The sequence below is a fragment of the Oncorhynchus gorbuscha genome, linkage group LG24 (assembly GCF_021184085.1).
Source record: "Oncorhynchus gorbuscha isolate QuinsamMale2020 ecotype Even-year linkage group LG24, OgorEven_v1.0, whole genome shotgun sequence".
NCBI lineage: Eukaryota > Metazoa > Chordata > Actinopteri > Salmoniformes > Salmonidae > Oncorhynchus > Oncorhynchus gorbuscha.
Window position 1 is genome coordinate 65,984,220 of NC_060196.1, and position 26,184 is coordinate 66,010,403.

The 26,184-nt window shown below is 41.4% G+C and overlaps 1 protein-coding gene across 2 annotated transcripts in view; it reads right to left on the reverse strand.

Moving 5' to 3' along the window:
* LOC124013177 (protein FAM91A1) overlaps nucleotides 1-26,184 on the reverse strand; it is a 106,639-nt gene that overhangs the window by 28,869 nt on the left and 51,586 nt on the right. For both annotated transcript variants that reach the window (XM_046327401.1, XM_046327400.1), the window contains exon 14: nucleotides 10,710-10,858. In XM_046327401.1, coding sequence (XP_046183357.1) covers nucleotides 10,710-10,858 — 149 coding nt within the window. The remainder of the gene's footprint in view (nucleotides 1-10,709; nucleotides 10,859-26,184) is intronic.

Genomic DNA, 26,184 nt, shown 5'->3' on the forward strand with positions numbered 1-26,184 from the left:
GTGTGTCTCTATGTGTGTCTCTATGTGTGTCTCTATGTGTGTCTCTATGTGTGTCTCTATGTGTGTCTCTATGTGTGTCTCTATGTGTGTCTCTATGTGTGTGTCTCTATGTGTGTGTCTCTATGTGTGTGTGTCTCTATGTGTGTGTGTGTGTCTCTATGTGTGTGTGTGTGTGTGTGTCTCTATGTGTGTCTCTATGTGTGTCTCTATGTGTGTCTCTATGTGTGTGTGTCTCTATGTGTGTCTCTATGTGTGTGTGTCTCTATGTGTGTGTGTCTCTATGTGTGTCTCTATGTGTGTCTCTATGTGTGTCTCTATGTGTGTGTGTCTCTATGTGTGTGTGTCTCTATGTGTGTGTGTCTCTATGTGTGTGTGTCTCTATGTGTGTGTGTGTGTGTCTCTATGTGTGTGTGTGTGTGTCTCTATGTGTGTGTGTGTGTGTCTCTATGTGTGTGTGTGTGTGTCTCTATGTGTGTGTGTGTGTGTCTCTATGTGTGTGTGTGTGTGTCTCTATGTGTGTGTGTGTGTGTCTCTATGTGTGTGTGTGTGTCTCTATGTGTGTGTGTGTGTGTCTCTATGTGTGTGTGTGTGTGTGTCTCTATGTGTGTGTGTGTGTGTCTCTATGTGTGTGTGTGTGTGTCTCTATGTGTGTGTGTGTGTGTCTCTATGTGTGTGTGTGTGTGTCTCTATGTGTGTGTGTGTGTGTCTCTATGTGTGTGTGTGTGTGTCTCTATGTGTGTGTGTGTGTGTCTCTATGTGTGTGTGTGTGTGTCTCTATGTGTGTGTGTGTGTGTCTCTATGTGTGTGTGTGTGTGTGTCTCTATGTGTGTGTGTGTGTGTCTCTATGTGTGTGTGTGTGTGTCTCTATGTGTGTGTGTGTGTGTCTCTATGTGTGTGTGTGTGTGTCTCTATGTGTGTGTGTGTGTGTGTGTCTCTATGTGTGTGTGTGTGTGTCTCTATGTGTGTGTGTGTGTGTCTCTATGTGTGTGTGTGTGTGTCTCTATGTGTGTGTGTCTCTATGTGTGTGTGTCTATGTGTGTGTGTCTATGTGTGTGTGTCTCTATGTGTGTGTGTCTCTATGTGTGTGTGTCTCTATGTGTGTGTGTCTCTATGTGTGTCTCTATGTGTGTCTCTATGTGTGTCTCTATGTGTGTCTCTATGTGTGTCTCTATGTGTGTCTCTATGTGTGTCTCTATGTATGTGTGTCTCTATGTGTGTGTGTCTCTATGTGTGTGTGTGTGTGTCTCTATGTGTGTGTGTGTGTGTCTCTATGTGTGTGTGTGTGTGTCTCTATGTGTGTGTGTCTCTATGTGTGTCTCTATGTGTGTCTCTATGTGTGTCTCTATGTGTGTCTCTATGTGTGTCTCTATGTGTGTCTCTATGTGTGTGTGTCTCTATGTGTGTGTGTCTCTATGTGTGTGTGTGTGTGTCTCTATGTGTGTGTGTGTGTGTCTCTATGTGTGTGTGTGTGTGTCTCTATGTGTGTGTGTCTCTATGTGTGTCTCTATGTGTGTCTCTATGTGTGTCTCTATGTGTGTCTCTATGTGTGTGTGTCTCTATGTGTGTGTGTGTGTGTCTCTATGTGTGTCTCTATGTGTGTCTCTATGTGTGTCTCTATGTGTGTGTGTCTCTATGTGTGTGTGTGTGTGTCTCTATGTGTGTGTGTGTGTGTCTCTATGTGTGTGTGTGTGTGTCTCTATGTGTGTGTGTGTGTGTCTCTATGTGTGTGTGTGTGTCTCTATGTGTGTGTGTGTGTCTCTATGTGTGTGTGTGTGTCTCTATGTGTGTGTGTGTGTGTCTCTATGTGTGTGTGTGTGTCTCTATGTGTGTGTGTGTGTGTCTCTATGTGTGTGTGTGTGTGTCTCTATGTGTGTGTGTGTGTGTCTCTATGTGTGTGTGTGTGTGTCTCTATGTGTGTGTGTGTGTGTCTCTATGTGTGTGTGTGTGTCTCTATGTGTGTGTGTGTGTCTCTATGTGTGTGTGTGTGTGTCTCTATGTGTGTGTGTGTGTGTCTCTATGTGTGTGTGTGTGTGTCTCTATGTGTGTGTGTGTGTGTCTCTATGTGTGTGTGTGTGTCTCTATGTGTGTGTGTGTGTCTCTATGTGTGTGTGTGTGTGTGTGTGTGTGTGTGTGTCTCTATGTGTGTGTGTGTGTGTCTCTATGTGTGTGTGTGTGTGTCTCTATGTGTGTGTGTGTGTGTCTCTATGTGTGTGTGTGTGTGTCTCTATGTGTGTGTGTGTGTGTCTCTATGTGTGTGTGTGTGTGTCTCTATGTGTGTGTGTGTGTCTCTATGTGTGTGTGTGTGTGTCTCTATGTGTGTGTGTGTGTGTGTCTCTATGTGTGTCTGTGTGTGTGTCTCTATGTGTGTCTGTGTGTGTGTCTCTATGTGTGTGTGTGTGTGTCTCTATGTGTGTCTCTATGTGTGTCTCTATGTGTGTCTCTATGTGTGTGTGTGTGTGTCTCTATGTGTGTGTGTGTGTGTCTCTATGTGTGTGTGTGTGTGTGTGTCTCTATGTGTGTCTCTATGTGTGTGTGTGTGTGTCTCTATGTGTGTGTGTGTGTCTCTATGTGTGTGTGTGTGTGTCTCTATGTGTGTGTGTGTGTGTGTCTCTATGTGTGTGTGTGTGTGTCTATGTGTGTGTGTGTGTGTCTCTATGTGTGTGTGTGTGTGTCTCTATGTGTGTGTGTGTGTGTCTCTATGTGTGTGTGTGTGTGTCTCTATGTGTGTGTGTGTGTCTCTATGTGTGTGTGTGTGTCTCTATGTGTGTGTGTGTGTCTCTATGTGTGTGTGTGTGTGTCTCTATGTGTGTGTGTGTGTGTCTCTATGTGTGTGTGTGTGTGTGTCTCTATGTGTGTGTGTGTGTGTGTGTCTCTATGTGTGTGTGTGTGTGTGTGTCTCTATGTGTGTGTGTGTGTGTCTCTATGTGTGTGTGTGTGTGTCTCTATGTGTGTGTGTGTGTGTCTCTATGTGTGTGTGTGTGTGTGTCTCTATGTGTGTGTGTGTGTGTCTCTATGTGTGTGTGTGTGTGTCTCTATGTGTGTGTGTGTGTGTCTCTATGTGTGTGTGTGTGTGTCTCTATGTGTGTGTGTGTGTGTCTCTATGTGTGTGTGTGTGTGTCTCTATGTGTGTGTGTGTGTGTCTCTATGTGTGTGTGTGTGTGTCTCTATGTGTGTGTGTGTGTGTGTCTCTATGTGTGTGTGTGTGTGTCTCTATGTGTGTGTGTGTGTGTCTCTATGTGTGTGTGTGTGTCTCTATGTGTGTGTGTGTGTGTCTCTATGTGTGTGTGTGTGTGTCTCTATGTGTGTGTGTGTGTGTCTCTATGTGTGTGTGTGTGTGTCTCTATGTGTGTGTGTGTGTGTCTCTATGTGTGTGTGTGTGTGTCTCTATGTGTGTGTGTGTGTGTCTCTATGTGTGTGTGTGTGTGTGTGTGTGTGTGTGTCTCTATGTGTGTGTGTGTGTCTCTATGTGTGTGTGTGTGTGTCTCTATGTGTGTGTGTGTGTGTCTCTATGTGTGTGTGTGTGTGTGTGTGTGTGTGTGTCTCTATGTGTGTGTGTGTGTGTCTCTATGTGTGTGTGTGTGTGTGTCTCTATGTGTGTGTGTGTGTGTCTCTATGTGTGTCTCTATGTGTGTGTGTCTCTATGTGTGTGTGTGTGTGTCTCTATGTGTGTCTCTATGTGTGTCTCTATGTGTGTCTCTATGTGTGTCTCTATGTGTGTCTCTATGTGTGTCTCTATGTGTGTCTCTATGTGTGTCTCTATGTGTGTCTCTATGTGTGTCTCTATGTGTGTGTGTGTGTGTCTCTATGTGTGTGTGTGTGTGTCTCTATGTGTGTGTGTGTGTCTCTATGTGTGTCTCTATGTGTGTCTCTATGTGTGTGTGTCTCTATGTGTGTCTCTATGTGTGTGTGTCTCTATGTGTGTCTCTATGTGTGTGTGTGTGTCTCTATGTGTGTGTGTGTGTCTCTATGTGTGTGTGTGTGTCTCTATGTGTGTGTGTGTGTGTCTCTATGTGTGTGTGTGTGTCTCTATGTGTGTGTGTGTGTCTCTATGTGTGTGTGTGTGTCTCTATGTGTGTGTGTGTGTGTCTCTATGTGTGTGTGTGTGTGTCTCTATGTGTGTGTGTGTGTGTCTCTATGTGTGTGTGTGTGTGTCTCTATGTGTGTGTGTGTGTCTCTATGTGTGTGTGTGTGTGTGTGTGTGTGTGTCTCTGTGTGTCTCTATGTGTGTGTGTGTGTGTCTCTATGTGTGTGTGTGTGTGTGTCTCTATGTGTGTGTGTGTGTGTGTCTCTATGTGTGTGTGTGTGTGTCTCTATGTGTGTGTGTGTGTGTGTGTGTGTGTCTCTCTATGTGTGTGTGTGTGTGTCTCTATGTGTGTGTGTGTGTGTCTCTATGTGTGTGTGTGTGTGTCTCTATGTGTGTGTGTGTGTCTCTATGTGTGTGTGTGTGTCTCTATGTGTGTGTGTGTGTGTCTCTATGTGTGTCTCTATGTGTGTGTGTGTGTGTCTCTATGTGTGTGTGTGTGTGTCTCTATGTGTGTGTGTGTGTGTCTCTATGTGTGTGTGTGTGTCTCTATGTGTGTGTGTGTGTGTGTCTCTATGTGTGTGTGTGTGTGTCTCTATGTGTGTGTGTGTGTGTGTCTCTATGTGTGTGTGTGTGTGTCTCTATGTGTGTGTGTGTGTGTGTCTCTATGTGTGTGTGTGTGTGTGTCTCTATGTGTGTGTGTGTGTGTCTCTATGTGTGTGTGTGTGTGTCTCTGTGTGTGTGTGTGTGTGTCTCTATGTGTGTGTGTGTGTGTCTCTATGTGTGTGTGTGTGTGTCTCTATGTGTGTGTGTGTGTCTCTATGTGTGTGTGTGTGTGTCTCTATGTGTGTGTGTGTGTGTGTCTCTATGTGTGTGTGTGTGTGTCTCTATGTGTGTGTGTGTGTGTCTCTATGTGTGTGTGTGTGTGTCTCTATGTGTCTCTATGTGTGTGTGTGTCTCTGTGTGTGTGTGTGTCTCTATGTGTGTGTGTGTGTGTCTGTGTGTGTGTGTGTGTCTCTATGTGTGTGTGTGTGTGTCTCTATGTGTGTGTGTGTGTGTCTCTATGTGTGTGTGTGTGTGTCTCTATGTGTGTGTGTGTGTGTCTCTATGTGTGTGTGTGTGTGTCTCTATGTGTGTGTGTGTGTGTCTCTATGTGTGTGTGTGTGTGTGTCTCTATGTGTGTGTGTGTGTGTCTCTATGTGTGTGTGTGTGTGTCTCTATGTGTGTGTGTGTGTGTGTGTCTCTATGTGTGTGTGTGTGTGTGTCTCTATGTGTGTGTGTGTGTGTCTCTATGTGTGTGTGTGTGTGTCTCTATGTGTGTGTGTGTGTGTCTCTATGTGTGTGTGTGTGTGTCTCTATGTGTGTGTGTGTGTGTGTCTCTATGTGTGTGTGTGTGTGTGTCTCTATGTGTGTGTGTGTGTGTCTCTATGTGTGTGTGTGTGTCTCTATGTGTGTGTGTGTGTGTCTCTATGTGTGTGTGTGTGTGTCTCTATGTGTGTGTGTGTGTGTCTCTGTGTGTGTGTGTGTCTCTATGTGTGTGTGTGTGTCTCTATGTGTGTGTGTGTGTGTGTGTCTCTATGTGTGTGTGTGTGTGTGTCTCTATGTGTGTGTGTGTGTGTGTCTCTATGTGTGTGTGTGTGTGTCTCTATGTGTGTGTGTGTGTGTGTGTCTCTATGTGTGTGTGTGTGTGTGTCTCTATGTGTGTGTGTGTGTGTCTCTATGTGTGTGTGTGTGTGTCTCTATGTGTGTGTGTGTGTGTGTCTCTATGTGTGTGTGTGTGTGTCTCTATGTGTGTGTGTGTGTCTCTATGTGTGTGTGTGTGTGTCTCTATGTGTGTGTGTGTGTGTCTCTATGTGTGTGTGTGTGTGTCTCTATGTGTGTGTGTGTGTGTGTGTGTGTGTCTCTATGTGTGTGTGTGTGTGTGTGTCTCTCTATGTGTGTGTGTGTGTCTGTGTGTGTGTGTGTGTGTCTCTGTGTGTGTGTGTGTGTGTCTCTATGTGTGTGTGTGTGTGTCTCTATGTGTGTGTGTGTGTGTCTCTATGTGTGTGTGTGTGTGTCTCTATGTGTGTGTGTGTGTGTCTCTATGTGTGTGTGTGTGTGTGTGTGTGTCTCTATGTGTGTGTGTGTGTGTCTCTATGTGTGTGTGTGTGTCTCTGTGTGTGTGTGTGTGTGTCTCTGTGTGTGTGTGTGTGTCTCTGTGTGTGTGTGTGTCTCTATGTGTGTGTGTGTGTGTCTCTATGTGTGTGTGTGTGTGTGTGTGTGTGTGTGTGTGTCTCTATGTGTGTGTGTGTGTGTGTCTCTATGTGTGTGTGTGTGTGTCTCTATGTGTGTGTGTGTGTGTCTCTATGTGTGTGTGTGTGTGTCTCTATGTGTGTGTGTGTGTGTCTCTATGTGTGTGTGTGTGTCTCTATGTGTGTGTGTGTGTGTCTCTATGTGTGTGTGTGTGTGTCTCTATGTGTGTGTGTGTGTGTCTCTATGTGTGTGTGTGTGTCTCTATGTGTGTGTGTGTGTGTGTCTATGTGTGTGTGTGTGTGTCTCTATGTGTGTGTGTGTGTGTCTCTATGTGTGTGTGTGTCTCTATGTGTGTGTGTGTGTGTGTCTCTATGTGTGTGTGTGTGTGTGTCTCTATGTGTGTGTGTGTGTGTCTCTATGTGTGTGTGTGTCTCTATGTGTGTGTGTGTGTGTGTCTATGTGTGTGTGTGTGTGTCTCTGTGTGTGTGTGTGTGTGTGTGTGTGTGTGTGTCTCTATGTGTGTGTGTGTGTGTCTCTATATGTGTGTGTGTGTGTGTCTCTATGTGTGTGTGTGTGTGTGTCTCTATGTGTGTGTGTGTGTGTGTGTCTATGTGTGTGTGTGTGTGTCTCATGTGTGTGTGTGTGTCTCTATGTGTGTGTGTGTGTGTCTCTATGTGTGTGTGTCTCTATGTGTGTGTGTGTGTGTCTCTATGTGTGTGTGTCTCTATGTGTGTGTGTGTGTGTCTCTATGTGTGTGTGTGTGTGTCTCTATGTGTGTGTGTGTGTGTGTGTGTGTGTGTGTCTCTGTGTGTGTGTGTGTGTGTCTCTATGTGTGTGTGTGTGTGTCTCTATGTGTGTGTGTGTGTGTCTCTATGTGTGTGTGTGTGTGTCTCTGTGTGTGTGTGTGTGTGTCTCTATGTGTGTGTGTGTGTGTCTCTATGTGTGTGTGTGTGTGTCTCTATGTGTGTGTGTGTGTGTCTCTATGTGTGTGTGTGTGTGTGTGTGTGTGTGTGTCTCTGTGTGTGTGTGTGTCTCTATGTGTGTGTGTGTGTCTCTATGTGTGTGTGTGTGTGTCTCTATGTGTGTGTGTGTGTGTCTCTATGTGTGTGTGTGTGTGTCTCTATGTGTGTGTGTGTGTGTGTGTCTCTATGTGTGTGTGTGTGTGTCTATGTGTGTGTGTGTGTGTCTCTGTGTGTGTGTGTGTGTGTCCTATGTGTGTGTGTGTGTGTCTCTATGTGTGTGTGTGTGTGTCTCTATGTGTGTGTGTGTGTGTCTCTATGTGTGTGTGTGTGTGTGTCTCTATGTGTGTGTGTGTGTGTCTCTATGTGTGTGTGTGTGTGTCTCTATGTGTGTGTGTGTGTGTCTCCTATGTGTGTGTGTGTGTCTATGTGTGTGTGTGTGTGTCTCTATGTGTGTGTGTGTGTGTCTCTATGTGTGTGTGTGTGTGTCTCTATGTGTGTGTGTGTGTGTCTCTGTGTGTGTGTGTGTGTCTCTATGTGTGTGTGTGTGTCTCTATATGTGTGTGTGTGTCTCTATGTGTGTGTGTGTGTCTCTATGTGTGTGTGTGTGTCTCTATGTGTGTGTGTGTGTCTCTGTGTGTGTGTGTGTCCTCTATGTGTGTGTGTGTGTCTCTATGTGTGTGTGTGTGTCTCTATGTGTGTGTGTGTCTCTATGTGTGTGTGTGTCTCTATGTGTGTGTGTGTGTGTGTGTCTCTGTGTGTGTGTGTTTCTATGTGTGTGTGTGTCTCTGTATGTGTGTGTGTGTCTATGTGTGTGTGTGTCTCTATGTGTGTGTGTGTCTCTATGTGTGTGTGTGTGTGTCTCTATGTGTGTGTGTGTGTGTCTCTATGTGTGTGTGTGTGTCTCTATGTGTGTGTGTGTGTCTCTATGTGTGTGTGTCTCTATGTGTGTGTGTGTCTCTGTGTGTGTGTCCTGTGTGTGTGTGTCCCATGTGTGTGTGTGTCTCTATGTGTGTGTGTGTCTCTATGTGTGTGTGTGTCTATCTGTGTGTGTGTGTGTCTCTATGTGTGTGTGTGTGTCTGTATGTGTGTGTGTCTCTATGTGTGTGTGTGTGTGTGTGTGTGTGTGTGTGTGTGTCTGTGTGTGTGTGTGTGTCTCTATGTGTGTGTGTGTGTGTGTCTCTATGTGTGTGTGTGTGTGTGTCTCTATGTGTGTGTGTGTCTCTATGTGTGTGTGTGTGTGTGTCTATGTGTGTGTGTGTGTGTCTCTATGTGTGTGTGTGTGTGTGTCTCTATGTGTGTGTGTCTCTATGTGTGTGTGTGTGTGTCTCTATGTGTGTGTGTCTCTATGTGTGTGTGTGTGTGTCTCTATGTGTGTGTGTGTGTGTCTCTATGTGTGTGTGTGTGTGTGTGTCTCTGTGTGTGTGTGTGTGTGTCTCTATGTGTGTGTGTGTGTCTCTATGTGTGTGTGTGTGTGTCTCTATGTGTGTGTGTGTGTGTCTCTGTGTGTGTGTGTGTGTGTCTCTATGTGTGTGTGTGTGTGTCTCTATGTGTGTGTGTGTGTGTCTCTATGTGTGTGTGTGTGTGTCTCTATGTGTGTGTGTGTGTGTCTCTATGTGTGTGTGTGTGTGTGTGTGTGTGTGTCTCTATGTGTGTGTGTGTGTGTCTCTATGTGTGTGTGTGTGTGTGTCTCTATGTGTGTGTGTGTGTGTGTCTATGTGTGTGTGTGTGTGTCTCTATGTGTGTGTGTGTGTGTGTCTCTATGTGTGTGTGTGTGTGTGTGTGTCTCTATATGTGTGTGTGTGTGTCTCTATGTGTGTGTGTGTGTGTCTCTATGTGTGTGTGTGTGTGTGTCTCTATGTGTGTGTGTGTGTGTCTCTATGTGTGTGTGTGTGTGTCTCTATGTGTGTGTGTGTGTGTCTCTATGTGTGTGTGTGTGTCTCTATGTGTGTGTGTGTGTGTCTCTATGTGTGTGTGTGTGTGTCTCTATGTGTGTGTGTGTGTCTCTATGTGTGTGTGTGTGTGTCTCTATGTGTGTGTGTGTGTGTCTCTATGTGTGTGTGTGTGTCTCTATGTGTGTGTGTGTGTGTCTCTATGTGTGTGTGTGTGTGTCTCTATGTGTGTGTGTGTCTCTATGTGTGTGTGTGTGTCTCTATGTGTGTGTGTGTGTCTCTATGTGTGTGTGTGTCTCTATGTGTGTGTGTGTCTCTATGTGTGTGTGTGTGTCTCTATGTGTGTGTGTGTGTCTCTATGTGTGTGTGTGTGTCTCTATGTCTGTGTGTGTGTCTCTATGTCTGTGTGTGTGTCTCTATGTGTGTGTGTGTGTCTCTATGTGTGTGTGTGTTTCTATGTGTGTGTGTGTCTCTGTGTGTGTGTGTCTCTATGTGTGTGTGTGTCTCTCTGTGTGTGTGTGTCTCTATGTGTGTGTGTGTCTCTATGTGTGTGTGTGTCTCTATGTGTGTGTGTGTCTCTATGTGTGTGTGTGTGTCTCTATGTGTGTGTGTGTGTCTCTATGTGTGTGTGTGTGTCTCTATGTGTGTGTGTGTCTCTATGTGTGTGTGTGTCTCTATGTGTGTGTGTGTCTCTATGTGTGTGTGTGTCTCTATGTGTGTGTGTGTCTCTATGTGTGTGTGTGTCTCTATGTGTGTGTGTGTCTCTATGTGTGTGTGTGTCTCTGTGTGTGTGTGTGTCTCTGTGTGTGTGTGTGTCTCTGTGTGTGTGTGTGTCTCTATGTGTGTGTGTGTCTCTATGTGTGTGTGTGTGTCTCTATGTGTGTGTGTGTGTCTCTATGTGTGTGTGTGTGTGTGTCTCTATGTGTGTGTGTGTCTCTATGTGTGTGTGTGTCTCTATGTGTGTGTGTGTGTCTCTATGTGTGTGTGTGTGTCTCTATGTGTGTGTGTGTCTCTATGTGTGTGTGTGTCTCTATGTGTGTGTGTGTCTCTGTGTGTGTGTGTGTCTCTATGTGTGTGTGTGTCTCTATGTGTGTGTGTGTCTCTATGTGTGTGTGTGTCTCTATGTGTGTGTGTGTGTCTCTATGTGTGTGCACTGGGCAGCACACAACACAAGTTAGCCTGTAGTTGTATAGGACACACACACACACACACACACACACACACACACACACACACACACACACACACACACACACACACACACACACACACACACACACACAGAGACACACACACACACACACAGAGACACACACACACACACATAGAGACACACACACACACACATAGAGACACACACACACACACATAGAGACACACACACACACACATAGAGACACACACACACACACAACAGGCTCCAGTCAGAGACAGAGGAGCCCGGGGTGGTGAGAGGCGGGGCTGTGAAGTTGGGGGTGGTGAGAGGCGGGGCTGTGAAGTTGGGGGTGGTGAGAGGCGGGGCTGTGAAGTTGGGGGTGGTGAGAGGCGGGGCTGTGAAGTTGGGGGTGGTGAGAGGCGGGGCTGTGAAGAGGGCCCAGTGTGTACCTGAGGCGTGCAGCTGCTGATAGGTCGTATCTCGTTGCTGAGCGGTGCCATGGAGACCAGTAGTTTGTAGTTCTTGTTGAGGACACGGCTGCAGGTGGCCTGGTCTAGACCCAGCAGACTCTCACAGCGCAGCATATCCAGAGGGAGGCCTGGGGGTCAATCACACACATGGACCAATCAGATGCAGCAGGAGGCCTGGGGGGGGGGGGTCAATCACACACACAGACCAATCAGATGCAGCAGGAGGCCTGGGGGGGTCAATCACACACGGACCAATCAGATGCAGCAGACTCTCACAGCAGAGTGAGGCCTGGGGGGGTCATTCACACACGGACCAATCAGATGCAGCAGACTCTCACAGCGGAGCGAGGCCTGGGGGGGGGGGTCAATCACACACGGACCAATCAGATGCAGCAGACTCTCACAGCGGAGCGAGGCCTGGGGGGGTCAATCACACACGGACCAATCAGATGCAGCAGACTCTCACAGCGGAGCGAGGCCTGGGGGGGGGTCAATCACACACGGACCAATCAGATGTAGCAGACTCTCACAGCAGAGCGAGGCCTGGGGACCGAGGAGAGGTTGGATGGGGACCGAGGAGAGGTTGGACGGGGACCGAGGAGAGGTTGGACGGGGACCGAGGAGAGGTTGGACGGCGACCAGGGAGAGGGTGGACGGGGACCAGGGAGAGGGTGGACGGGGACCAGGGAGAGGGTGGACGGGGACCAGGGAGAGGGTGGACGGGGACCAGGGAGAGGGTGGACGGGGACCAGGGAGAGGGTGGACGGGGACCGAGGAGAGGGGGAATGGGGACTGAGGAGAGGGGGAATGGGGACTGAGGAGAGGTTGGATGGGGACTGAGGAGAGGTTGGATGGGGACGGACCGAGGAGAGGTTGGATGGATGGAGACAGAGGAAAGGTTGGATGGATGGAGACCGAGGAAAGGTTGGATGGATGGAGACCGAGGAGAGGTTGGACGGGGACCGAGGAGAGGTTGGATGGATGGAGACCGAGGAGAGGTTGGATGGATGGAGACCGAGGAGAGGTTGGATGGGGACCGAGGAGAGGTTGGATGGGGACCGAGGAGAGGTTGGATGGGGACCGAGGAGAGGTTGGATGGGGACTGAGGAGTGAATTCAGAGTGTGTCTTATTGTTCAATCTGAATTCAGAGTGTGTATCTATGTTCATTCTGAATTCAGAGTGTGTGTATCTATGTTCATTCTGAATTCATAGTGTGTGTATCTATGTTCATTCTGAATTCAGAGTGTGTGTCTCTATGTTCATTCTGAATTCAGAGTGTGTGTATCTATGTTCATTCTGAATTCAGAGTGTGTATCTATGTTCATTCTGAATTCAGAGTGTGTGTATCTATGTTCATTCTGAATTCATAGTGTGTGTATCTATGTTCATTCTGAATTCAGAGTGTGTCTCTCTATGTTCATTCTGAATTCAGAGTGTGTGTCTCTATGTTCATTCTGAATTCAGAGTGTGTGTCTCTATGTTCATTCTGAATTCAGAGTGTGTGTCTCTATGTTCATTCTGAATTCAGAGTGTGTGTCTCTATGTTCATTCTGAATTCAGAGTGTGTGTCTCTATGTTCATTCTGAATTCAGAGTGTGTGTCTCTATGTTCATTCTGAATTCAGAGTGTGTGTCTCTATGTTCATTCTGAATTCAGAGTGTGTGTCTCTATGTTCATTCTGAATTCAGAGTGTGTGTCTCTATGTTCATTCTGAATTCAGAGTGTGTGTCTCTATGTTCATTCTGAATTCAGAGTGTGTGTATCTATGTTCATTCTGAATTCAGAGTGTGTGTATCTATGTTCATTCTGAATTCAGAGTGTGTGTCTCTATGTTCATTCTGAATTCAGAGTGTGTGTCTCTATGTTCATTCTGAATTCAGAGTGTGTGTCTCTATGTTCATTCTGAATTCAGAGTGTGTATCTATGTTCATTCTGAATTCAGAGTGTGTGTCTCTATGTTCATTCTGAATTCAGAGTGTGTATCTATGTTCATTCTGAATTCAGAGTGTGTGTCTCTATGTTCATTCTGAATTCAGAGTGTGTATCTATGTTCATTCTGAATTCAGAGTGTGTGTCTCTATGTTCATTCTGAATTCAGAGTGTGTGTCTCTATGTTCATTCTGAATTCAGAGTGTGTATCTATGTTCATTCTGAATTCAGAGTGTGTATCTATGTTCATTCTGAATTCAGAGTGTGTGTATCTATGTTCATTCTGAATTCAGAGTGTGTCTCTATGTTCATTCTGAATTCAGAGTGTGTGTATCTATGTTCATTCTGAATTCAGAGTGTGTCTCTATGTTCATTCTGAATTCAGAGTGTGTGTGTCTATGTTCATTCTGAATTCAGAGTGTGTGTCTCTATGTTCATTCTGAATTCAGAGTGTGTGTATCTATGTTCATTCTGAATTCAGAGTGTGTGTGTCTATGTTCATTCTGAATTCAGAGTGTGTCTCTATGTTCATTCTGAATTCAGAGTGTGTGTGTCTATGTTCATTCTGAATTCAGAGTGTGTGTGTCTATGTTCATTCTGAATTCAGAGTGTGTGTCTCTATGTTCATTCTGAATTCAGAGTGTGTGTGTCTATGTTCATTCTGAATTCAGAGTGTGTCTCTATGTTCATTCTGAATTCAGAGTGTGTGTATCTATGTTCATTCTGAATTCAGAGTGTGTGTATCTATGTTCATTCTGAATTCAGAGTGTGTGTCTCTATGTTCATTCTGAATTCAGAGTGTGTATCTATGTTCATTCTGAATTCAGAGTGTGTGTCTCTATGTTCATTCTGAATTCAGAGTGTGTATCTATGTTCATTCTGAATTCAGAGTGTGTGTCTCTATGTTCATTCTGAATTCAGAGTGTGTGTCTCTATGTTCATTCTGAATTCAGAGTGTGTATCTATGTTCATTCTGAATTCAGAGTGTGTATCTATGTTCATTCTGAATTCAGAGTGTGTGTATCTATGTTCATTCTGAATTCAGTGTGTGTATCTATGTTTATTCTGAATTCAGAGTGTGTGTCTATGTTCATTCTGAATTCAGAGTGTGTGTATCTATGTTCATTCTGAATTCAGAGTGTGTCTCTATGTTCATTCTGAATTCAGAGTGTGTGTATCTATGTTCATTCTGAATTCAGAGTGTGTCTCTATGTTCATTCTGAATTCAGAGTGTGTGTGTCTATGTTCATTCTGAATTCAGAGTGTGTGTCTCTATGTTCATTCTGAATTCAGAGTGTGTGTATCTATGTTCATTCTGAATTCAGAGTGTGTGTCTCTATGTTCATTCTGAATTCAGAGTGTGTCTCTATGTTCATTCTGAATTCAGAGTGTGTGTGTCTATGTTCATTCTGAATTCAGAGTGTGTGTGTCTATGTTCATTCTGAATTCAGAGTGTGTGTCTCTATGTTCATTCTGAATTCAGAGTGTGTGTATCTATGTTCATTCTGAATTCAGAGTGTGTCTCTATGTTCATTCTGAATTCAGAGTGTGTCTCTATGTTCATTCTGAATTCAGAGTGTGTGTGTCTATGTTCATTCTGAATTCAGAGTGTGTCTCTATGTTCATTCTGAATTCAGAGTGTGTGTTCATTCTGAATTATGTCTATGTTCATTCTGAATTCAGAGTGTGTGTATCTATGTTCATTCTGAATTCAGAGTGTGTGTATCTATGTTCATTCTGAATTCAGAGTGTGTGTGTCTATGTTCATTCTGAATTCAGAGTGTGTGTATCTATGTTCATTCTGAATTCAGAGTGTGTGTCTATGTTCATTCTGAATTCAGAGTGTTCATGTTCATTCTGAATTCAGAGTGTGTGTATCTATGTTCATTCTGAATTCAGAGTGTGTGTGTCTATGTTCATTCTGAATTCAGAGTGTGTATCTATGTTCATTCTGAATTCAGAGTGTGTGTATCTATGTTCATTCTGAATTCAGAGTGTGTGTATCTATGTTCATTCTGAATTCAGAGTGTGTGTCTCTATGTTCATTCTGAATTCAGAGTGTGTGTCTCTATGTTCATTCTGAATTCAGAGTGTGTGTCTCTATGTTCATTCTGAATTCAGAGTGTGTGTCTCTATGTTCATTCTGAATTCAGATTCTGAATTGTGTGTCTCTATGTTCATTCTGAATTCAGAGTGTGTGTCTCTATGTTCATTCTGAATTCAGAGTGTGTGTCTCTATGTTCATTCTGAATTCAGAGTGTGTTCATTCTGTCTCTATGTTCATTCTGAATTCAGAGTGTGTTCATTCTGTCTCTATGTTCATTCTGAATTCAGAGTGTGTGTCTCTATGTTCATTCTGAATTCAGAGTGTGTGTCTCTATGTTCATTCTGAATTCAGAGTGTGTGTCTCTATGTTCATTCTGAATTCAGAGTGTGTGTCTCTATGTTCATTCTGAATTCAGAGTGTGTGTCTCTATGTTCATTCTGAATTCAGAGTGTGTCTCTATGTTCATTCTGAATTCAGAGTGTGTCTCTATGTTCATTCTGAATTCAGAGTGTGTCTCTATGTTCATTCTGAATTCAGAGTGTGTGTGTCTATGTTCATTCTGAATTCAGAGTGTGTGTGTCTATGTTCATTCTGAATTCAGAGTGTGTGTCTCTATGTTCATTCTGAATTCAGAGTGTGTGTATCTATGTTCATTCTGAATTCAGAGTGTGTGTGTCTATGTTCATTCTGAATTCAGAGTGTGTGTGTCTATGTTCATTCTGAATTCAGAGTGTGTGTGTCTATGTTCATTCTGAATTCAGAGTGTGTATCTATGTTCATTCTGAATTCAGAGTGTGTATCTATGTTCATTCTGAATTCAGAGTGTGTGTATCTATGTTCATTCTGAATTTCTATGTTCATTCTGAATTCAGATTCAGAGTGTGTGTGTCTATGTTCATTCTGAATTCAGAGTGTGTGTCTCTATGTTCATTCTGAATTCAGAGTGTGTGTATCTATGTTCATTCTGAATTCAGAGTGTGTGTCTCTATGTTCATTCTGAATTCAGAGTGTGTGTATCTATGTTCATTCTGAATTCAGAGTGTGTGTCTCTATGTTCATTCTGAATTCAGAGTGTGTGTCTCTATGTTCATTCTGAATTCAGAGTGTGTGTCTCTATGTTCATTCTGAATTCAGAGTGTGTGTCTCTATGTTCATTCTGAATTCAGAGTGTGTGTCTCTATGTTCATTCTGAATTCAGAGTGTGTGTCTCTATGTTCATTCTGAATTCAGAGTGTGTGTCTCTATGTTCATTCTGAATTCAGATTCTGAATTGTGTGTCTCTATGTTCATTCTGAATTCAGAGTGTGTGTCTCTATGTTCATTCTGAATTCAGAGTGTGTGTCTCTATGTTCATTCTGAATTCAGAGTGTGTGTCTCTATGTTCATTCTGAATTCAGAGTGTGTGTCTCTATGTTCATTCTGAATTCAGAGTGTGTGTCTCTATGTTCATTCTGAATTCAGAGTGTGTGTCTCTATGTTCATTCTGAATTCAGAGAGTGTGTGTCTCTATGTTCATTCTGAATTCAGAGTGTGTGTCATCTATGTTCATTCTGAATTCAGAGTGTGTGTCTCTATGTTCATTCTGAATTCAGAGTGTGTGTCTCTATGTTCATTCTGAATTCAGAGTGTGTGTCTCTATGTTCATTCTGAATTCAGAGTGTGTGTCTCTATGTTCATTCTGAATTCAGAGTGTGTGTCTCTATGTTCATTCTGAATTCAGAGTGTGTTCATTCTGAATTATCTATGTTCATTCTGAATTCAGAGTGTGTGTGTCTATGTTCATTCTGAATTCTCTATGTTCATTCTGAATTCAGAGTGTGTGTCTCTATGTTCATTCTGAATTCAGATTCTGAATTCAGAGTGTGTCTCTATGTTCATTCTGAATTCAGAGTGTGTGTCTCTATGTTCATTCTGAATTCAGAGTGTGTGTCTCTATGTTCATTCTGAATTCAGAGTGTGTGTCTCTATGTTCATTCTGAATTCATGTTCATTCTGAATTCAGAGTGTGTCTCTATGTTCATTCTGAATTCAGAGTGTGTGTATCTATGTTCATTCTGAATTCAGAGTGTGTGTATCTATGTTCATTCTGAATTCAGAGTGTGTCTCTATGTTCATTCTGAATTCAGAGTGTGTCTATGTTCATTCTGAATTCAGAGTGTGTCTCTATGTTCATTCTGAATTCAGAGTGTGTGTATCTATGTTCATTCTGAATTCAGAGTGTGTGTCTCTATGTTCATTCTGAATTCAGAGTGTGTGTCTCTATGTTCATTCTGAATTCAGAGTGTGTGTCTCTATGTTCATTCTGAATTCAGAGTGTCTCTATGTTCATTCTGAATTATGTTCATTCTGAATTCAGAGTGTGTGTCTCTATGTTCATTCTGAATTCAGAGTGTGTGTCTCTATGTTCATTCTGAATTCAGAGTGTGTGTCTCTATGTTCATTCTGAATTCAGAGTGTGTGTCTCTATGTTCATTCTGAATTCAGAGTGTGTGTCTCTATGTTCATTCTGAATTCAGAGTGTGTGTCTCTATGTTCATTCTGAATTCAGAGTGTGTGTCTCTATGTTCATTCTGAATTCAGAGTGTGTGTCTCTATGTTCATTCTGAATTCAGAGTGTGTGTCTCTATGTTCATTCTGAATTCAGAGTGTGTGTCTCTATGTTCATTCTGAATTCAGAGTGTGTGTCTCTATGTTCATTCTGAATTCAGAGTGTGTGTCTCTATGTTCATTCTGAATTCAGAGTGTGTGTCTCTATGTTCATTCTGAATTCAGAGTGTGTGTCTATGTTCATTCTGAATTCAGAGTGTGTGTATCTATGTTCATTCTGAATTCAGAGTGTGTGTATCTATGTTCATTCTGAATTCAGAGTGTGTGTGAATTCTCTATGTTCATTCTGAATTGAATTCAGAGTGTGTGTATCTATGTTCATTCTGAATTCAGAGTGTGTGTATCTATGTTCATTCTGAATTCAGAGTGTGTGTATCTATGTTCATTCTGAATTCAGAGTGTGTGTCTCTATGTTCATTCTGAATTCAGAGTGTGTGTCTCTATGTTCATTCTGAATTCAGAGTGTGTCTCTATGTTCATTCTGAATTCAGAGTGTGTGTCTCTATGTTCATTCTGAATTCAGAGTGTGTTATGTTCATTCTGAATTCAGAGTGTGTCTCTATGTTCATTCTGAATTCAGAGTGTGTGTCTCTATGTTCATTCTGAATTCAGATGTCAGAGTGTGTCTCTATGTTCATTCTGAATTCAGAGTGTGTGTCTCTATGTTCATTCTGAATTCAGAGTGTGTGTCTCTATGTTCATTCTGAATTCAGAGTGTGTGTCTCTATGTTCATTCTGAATTCAGAGTGTGTGTCTCTATGTTCATTCTGAATTCAGAGATGTTCATTCTGAATTGTGTCTCTATGTTCATTCTGAATTCAGAGTGTGTGTCTCTATGTTCATTCTGAATTCAGAGTGTGTATCTATGTTCATTCTGAATTCAGAGTGTGTATCTATGTTCATTCTGAATTCAGAGTGTGTGTATCTATGTTCATTCTGAATTCAGAGTGTGTGTGTCTATGTTCATTCTGAATTCAGAGTGTGTGTCTATGTTCATTCTGAATTCAGAGTGTGTGTCTCTATGTTCATTCTGAATTCAGAGTGTGTATCTATGTTCATTCTGAATTCAGAGTGTGTGTATCTATGTTCATTCTGAATTCAGAGTGTGTGTATCTATGTTCATTCTGAATTCAGAGTGTGTATCTATGTTCATTCTGAATTCAGAGTGTGTCTCTATGTTCATTCTGAATTCAGAGTGTGTCTCTATGTTCATTCTGAATTCAGATGTTCATTCTGTGTGTGTGTCTATGTTCATTCTGAATTCAGAGTGTGTGTCTCTATGTTCATTCTGAATTCAGAGTGTGTATCTATGTTCATTCTGAATTCAGAGTGTGTGTCTCTATGTTCATTCTGAATTCAGAGTGTGTGTCTCTATGTTCATTCTGAATTCAGAGTGTGTGTCTCTATGTTCATTCTGAATTCAGAGTGTGTGTCTCTATGTTCATTCTGAATTCAGAGTGTGTGTCTCTATGTTCATTCTGAATTCAGAGTGTGTGTCTCTATGTTCATTCTGAATTCAGAGTGTGTGTCTCTATGTTCATTCTGAATTCAGAGTGTGTGTCTCTATGTTCATTCTGAATTCAGAGTGTGTGTCTCTATGTTCATTCTGAATTCAGAGTGTGTGTCTCTATGTTCATTCTGAATTCAGAGTGTGTGTCTCTATGTTCATTCTGAATTCAGAGTGTGTGTCTCTATGTTCATTCTGAATTCAGAGTGTGTGTCTCTATGTTCATTCTGAATTCAGAGTGTGTGTCTCTATGTTCATTCTGAATTCAGAGTGTGTGTCTCTATGTTCATTCTGAATTCAGAGTGTGTGTGTTCATTCTGAATTCAGAGTGTGTGTGTATCTATGTTCATTCTGAATTCAGAGTGTGTGTATCTATGTTCATTCTGAATTCAGAGTGTGTGTCTCTATGTTCATTCTGAATTCAGAGTGTGTGTCTCTATGTTCATTCTGAATTCAGAGTGTGTGTCTCTATGTTCATTCTGAATTCAGAGTGTGTGTCTATGTTCATTCTGAATTCAGAGTGTGTATCTATGTTCATTCTGAATTCAGATCTATGTTCATTCTGAATTCAGAGTGTGTGTCATTCTATGTTCATTCTGAATTCAGAGTGTGTGTCTCTATGTGTTCATTCTGAATTCAGAGTGTGTGTCTCTATGTTCATTCTGAATTCAGAGTGTGTGTCTCTATGTTCATTCTGAATTCAGAGTGTGTGTCTCTATGTTCATTCTGAATTCAGAGTGTGTGTATCTATGTTCATTCTGAATTCAGAGTGTGTGTCTATGTTCATTCTATGTTCATTCTGAATTCAGAGTGTGTCTATGTTCATTCTGAATTCAGATGTTCATGTTCTGAATTCAGAGTGTGTGTCTCTATGTTCATTCTGAATTCAGAGTGTGTGTCTCTATGTTCATTCTGAATTCAGAGTGTGTGTCTCTATGTTCATTCTGAATTCTGATGTTCATTCTGAATTCAGAGTGTGTGTTCATTCTGAATTATGTTCATTCTGAATTCAGAGTGTGTGTCTCTATGTTCATTCTGAATTCAGAGTGTGTGTCTCTATGTTCATTCTGAATTCAGAGTGTGTGTCTCTATGTTCATTCTGAATTCAGAGTGTGTGTCTCTATGTTCATTCTGAATTCAGAGTGTGTGTCTCTATGTTCATTCTGAATTCAGAGTGTGTGTCTGTTCATTCTGAATTCAGAGTGTGTGTCTATGTTCATTCTGAATTCAGAGTGTGTGTCTATGTTCATTCTGAATTCAGAGTGTGTGTATCTATGTTCATTCTGAATTCAGAGTGTGTGTATCTATGTTCATTCTGAATTCAGAGTGTGTGTCTCTATGTTCATTCTGAATTCAGAGTGTGTGTCTCTATGTTCATTCTGAATTCAGAGTGTGTGTATCTATGTTCATTCTGAATTCAGAGTGTGTGTCTCTATGTTCATTCTGAATTCAGTGTGTTCTATGTTCATTCTGAATTCAGAGTGTGTGTCTCTATGTTCATTCTGAATTCAGAGTGTGTGTCTCTATGTTCATTCTGAATTCAGAGTGTGTGTCTCTATGTTCATTCTGAATTCAGAGTGTGTGTCTCTATGTTCATTCTGAATTCAGAGTGTGTGTCTCTATGTTCATTCTGAATTCAGAGTGTGTGTCTCTATGTTCATTCTGAATTCAGAGTGTGTGTCTCTATGTTCATTCTGAATTCAGATCTATGTTCATTCTGAATTCAGAGTGAATGTTCATTCTGAATTCAGAGTGTGTGTCTCTATGTTCATTCTGAATTCAGAGTGTGTGTATCTATGTTCATTCTGAATTCAGAGTGTGTGTCTCTATGTTCATTCTGAATTCAGAGTGTGTGTCTCTATGTTCATTCTGAATTCAGAGTGTGTGTCTCTATGTTCATTCTGAATTCAGAGTGTGTGTCTATGTTCATTCTGAATTCAGAGTGTGTGTCTCTATGTTCATTCTGAATTCAGAGTGTGTGTCTCTATGTTCATTCTGAATTCAGAGTGTGTGTCTCTATGTTCATTCTGAATTCAGAGTGTGTGTCTCTATGTTCATTCTGAATTCAGAGTGTGTGTCTCTATGTTCATTCTGAATTCAGAGTGTGTGTCTCTATGTTCATTCTGAATTCAGAGTGTGTGTCTCTATGTTCATTCTGAATTCAGAGTGTGTGTCTCTATGTTCATTCTGAATTCAGAGTGTTCTATGTTCATTCTGAATTCAGAGTGTGTGTATCTATGTTCATTCTGAATTCAGAGTGTGTATCTATGTTCATTCTGAATTCAGAGTGTGTGTCTCTATGTTCATTCTGAATTCAGAGTGTGTGTCTCTATGTTCATTCTGAATTCAGAGTGTGTGTCTGAATTCTATGTTCATTCTGAATTCAGAGTATGTTCATTCTGAATTCAGAGTGTGTGTCTATGTTCATTCTGAATTCAGAGTGTGTGTCTCTATGTTCATTCTGAATTCAGAGTGTGTGTCTCTATGTTCATTCTGAATTCAGAGTGTGTGTCTCTATGTTCATTCTGAATTCAGAGTGTGTGTCTATGTTCATTCTGAATTCAGAGTGTGTCTCTATGTTCATTCTGAATTCAGAGTGTGTGTCTCTATGTTCATTCTGAATTCAGAGTGTCTCTATGTTCATTCTGAATTCTCTATGTTCATTCTGAATTCAGAGTGTGTGTCTCTATGTTCATTCTGAATTCAGAGTGTGTGTCTCTATGTTCATTCTGAATTCAGAGTGTGTGTCTCTATGTTCATTCTGAATTCAGAGTGTGTGTCTCTATGTTCATTCTGAATTCATTCTGATTCAGTGTGTCTCTATGTTCATTCTGAATTCAGAGTGTGTGTCTCTATGTTCATTCTGAATTCAGTGTGTGTCTCTATGTTCATTCTGAATTCAGAGTGTGTGTCTCTATGTGTGTGTCTCTATGTTCATTCTGAATTCAAGTGTGTGTTCAGTTCATTCTGAATTCAGAGTGTGTGTCTCTATGTTCATTCTGAATTCAGAGTGTGTGTCTCTATGTTCATTCTGAGATTCTCTAGTTCATTCTGAATTGTGTGTCTCTATGTTCATTCTGAATTCAGAGTGTGTGTCTCTATGTTCATTCTGAATTCAGAGTGTGTGTCTCTATGTTCATTCTGAATTCAGAGTGTGTGTCTCTATGTTCATTCTGAATTCAGAGTGTGTGTCTCTATGTTCATTCTGAATTCAGAGTGTGTGTCTCTATGTTCATTCTGAATTCAGAGTGTGTGTCTCTATGTTCATTCTGAATTCAGAGTGTGTGTCTCTATGTTCATTCTGAATTCAGAGTGTGTGTCTCTATGTTCATTCTGAATTCAGAGTGTGTGTCTCTATGTTCATTCTGAATTCAGAGTGTGTGTCTCTATGTTCATTCTGAATTCAGAGTGTGTGTCTCTATGTTCATTCTGAATTCAGAGTGTGTCTCTATGTTCATTCTGAATTCAGAGTGTGTGTCTCTATGTTCATTCTGAATTCAGAGTGTGTGTCTCTATGTTCATTCTGAATTCAGAGTGTGTCTCTATGTTCATTCTGAATTCAGATGTTCATTCTGAATTCAGAGTGTGTGTCTCTATGTTCATTCTGAATTCAGAGTGTGTGTCTCTCATGTTCATTCTGAATTCAGAGTGTGTGTCTCTATGTTCATTCTGAATTCAGAGTGTGTGTCTCTATGTTCATTCTGAATTCAGAGTGTGTGTCTCTATGTTCATTCTGAATTCAGAGTGTGTGTCATTCTATGTTCATTCTGAATTCAGAGTGTGTGTCTCTATGTTCATTCTGAATTCAGAGTGTGTGTCTCTATGTTCATTCTGAATTCAGAGTGTGTGTCTCTATGTTCATTCTGAATTCAGAGTGTGTGTCTCTATGTTCATTCTGAATTCAGAGTGTGTGTCTCTATGTTCATTCTGAATTCAGAGTGTGTGTCTCTATGTTCATTCTGAATTCAGAGTGTGTGTATCTATGTTCATTCTGAATTCAGAGTGTGTGTATCTATGTTCATTCTGAATTCAGAGTGTGTGTCTCTATGTTCATTCTGAATTCAGAGTGTGTGTCTCTATGTTCATTCTGAATTCAGAGTGTGTGTATCTATGTTCATTCTGAATTCATTCTGAATTCAGAGTGTGTCTCTATGTTCATTCTGAATTCAGAGTGTGTGTCTCTATGTTCATTCTGAATTCAGAGTGTGTGTCTCTATGTTCATTCTGAATTCAGAGTGTGTGTCTCTATGTTCATTCTGAATTCAGAGTGTGTGTCTATGTTCATTCTGAATTCAGAGTGTGTGTCTATGTTCATTCTGAATTCAGAGTGTGTGTCTCTATGTTCATTCTGAATTCAGAGTGTGTGTCTCTATGTTCATTCTGAATTCAGAGTGTGTGTCTCTATGTTCATTCTGAATTCAGAGTGTGTGTATCTATGTTCATTCTGAATTCAGAGTGTGTGTCTCTATGTTCATTCTGAATTCAGAGTGTGTATCTATGTTCATTCTGAATTCAGATGTTCTATGTTCATTCTGAATTCAGAGTGTGTGTCTCTATGTTCATTCTGAATTCAGAGTGTGTGTCTCTATGTTCATTCTGAATTCAGAGTGTGTGTCTCTATGTTCATTCTGAATTCAGAGTGTGTGTCTATGTTCTCAGAGTGTGTTCATTCTGAATTCAGAGTGTGTGTTCATTCTGAATTCAGAGTGTGTGTCTCTATGTTCATTCTGAATTCAGAGTGTGTGTCTCTATGTTCATTCTGAATTCAGAGTGTGTGTATCTATGTTCATTCTGAATTCAGAGTGTGTGTCTCTATGTTCATTCTGAATTCAGAGTGTGTGTCTCTATGTTCATTCTGAATTCAGAGTGTGTGTCTCTATGTTCATTCTGAATTCAGAGTGTGTGTCTCTATGTTCATTCTGAATTCAGAGTGTGTGTCTCTATGTTCATTCTGAATTCAGAGTGTGTGTCTCTATGTTCATTCTGAATTCAGAGAGTGTGTCTCTATGTTCATTCTGAATTCAGAGTGTGTGTCTCTATGTTCATTCTGAATTCAGAGTGTGTGTCTCTATGTTCATTTCTGAATTCATTCAGAGAGTGTGTCTCTATGTTCATTCTGAATTCAGAGTGTGTCTCTATGTTCATTCTGAATTCAGAGTGTGTCTCTATGTTCATTCTGAATTCAGAGTGTGTGTCTCTATGTTCATTCTGAATTCAGAGTGTGTGTCTCTATGTTCATTCTGAATTCAGAGTGTGTGTCTCTATGTTCATTCTGAATTCAGAGTGTGTGTCTCTAGAGTGTGTGTCTCTATGTTCATTCTGAATTCAGAGTGTGTGTCTCTATGTTCATTCTGAATTCAGAGTGTGTGTCTCTATGTTCATTCTGAATTCAGAGTGTGTCTCTATGTTCATTCTGAATTCAGAGTGTGTGTATCTATGTTCATTCTGAATTCAGAGTGTGTGTCTATGTTCATTCTGAATTCAGAGTGTGTGTCTATGTTCATTCTGAATTCAGAGTGTGTCTCTATGTTCATTCTGAATTCAGAGTGTGTGTCTCTATGTTCATTCTGAATTCAGAGTGTGTGTCTCTATGTTCATTCTGAATTCAGAGTGTGTATCTATGTTCATTCTGAATTCAGAGTGTGTGTCTCTATGTTCATTCTGAATTCAGAGTGTGTGTCTCTATGTTCATTCTGAATTCAGAGTGTGTGTCTCTATGTTCATTCTGAATTCAGAGTGTGTGTCTCTATGTTCATTCTGAATTCAGAGTGTGTTCTATGTTCATTCTGAATTCAGAGTGTGTGTCTCTATGTTCATTCTGAATTCAGAGTGTGTGTCTCTATGTTCATTCTGAATTCAGAGAATTGTGTGTCTCTATGTTCATTCTGAATTCAGAGTGTGTGTCTCTATGTTCATTCTGAATTCAGAGTGTGTGTCTCTATGTTCATTCTGAATTCAGAGTGTGTGTCTCTATGTTCATTCTGAATTCAGAGTGTGTGTCTCTATGTTCATTCTGAATTCAGAGTGTGTGTCTCTATGTTCATTCTGAATTCAGAGTGTGTGTCTCTATGTTCATTCTGAATTCAGAGTGTGTGTCTCTATGTTCATTCTGAATTCAGAGTGTGTGTCTCTATGTTCATTCTGAATTCAGAGTGTGTGTCTCTATGTTCATTCTGAATTCAGAGTGTGTGTCTCTATGTTCATTCTGAATTCAGAGTGTGTGTCTATGTTCATTCTGAATTCAGAGTGTGTCTCTATGTTCATTCTGAATTCAGAGTGTGTTCATTCTGAATTCAGAGTGTGTGTCTATGTTCATTCTGAATTCAGAGTGTGTGTCTCTATGTTCATTCTGAATTCAGAGTGTGTGTCTCTATGTTCATTCTGAATTCAGAGTGTGTGTCTCTATGTTCATTCTGAATTCAGAGTGTGTCTCTATGTTCATTCTGAATTCAGAGTGTGTGTCTCTATGTTCATTCTGAATTCAGAGTGTGTGTCTCTATGTTCATTCTGAATTCAGAGTGTGTGTATGTCTCTATGTTCATTCTGAATTCAGAGTGTGTGTCTCTATGTTCATTCTGAATTCAGAGTGTGTGTCTCTATGTTCATTCTGAATTCAGAGTGTGTGTCTCTATGTTCATTCTGAATTCAGAGTGTGTGTCTCTATGTTCATTCTGAATTCAGAGTGTGTGTCTCTATGTTCATTCTGAATTCAGAGTGTGTGTCTCTATTCATTCTGAATTCAGAGTGTGTGTTCTATGTTCATTCTGAATTCAGAGTGTGTGTCTCTATGTTCATTCTGAATTCAGAGTGTGTGTCTCTATGTTCATTCTGAATTCAGAGTGTGTGTCTCTATGTTCATTCTGAATTCAGAGTGTGTGTCTCTATGTTCATTCTGAATTCAGAGTGTGTGTCTCTATGTTCATTCTGAATTCAGAGTGTGTGTCTCTATGTTCATTCTGAATTCAGAGTGTGTGTCTCTATGTTCATTCTGAATTCAGAGTGTGTGTCTCTATGTTCATTCTGAATTCAGAGTGTGTGTCTCTATGTTCATTCTGAATTCAGAGTGTGTGTCTCTATGTTCATTCTGAATTCAGAGTGTGTGTCTCTATGTTCATTCTGAATTCAGAGTGTGTGTATCTATGTTCATTCTGAATTCAGAGTGTGTGTCTCTATGTTCATTCTGAATTCAGAGTGTGTGTCTCTATGTTCATTCTGAATTCAGAGTGTGTGTCTCTATGTTCATTCTGAATTCAGAGTGTGTGTCTCTATGTTCATTCTGAAAGTGTGTGTCTCTATGTTCATTCTGAATTGTGTGTCTCTATGTTCATTCTGAATTCAGAGTGTGTGTCTCTATGTTCATTCT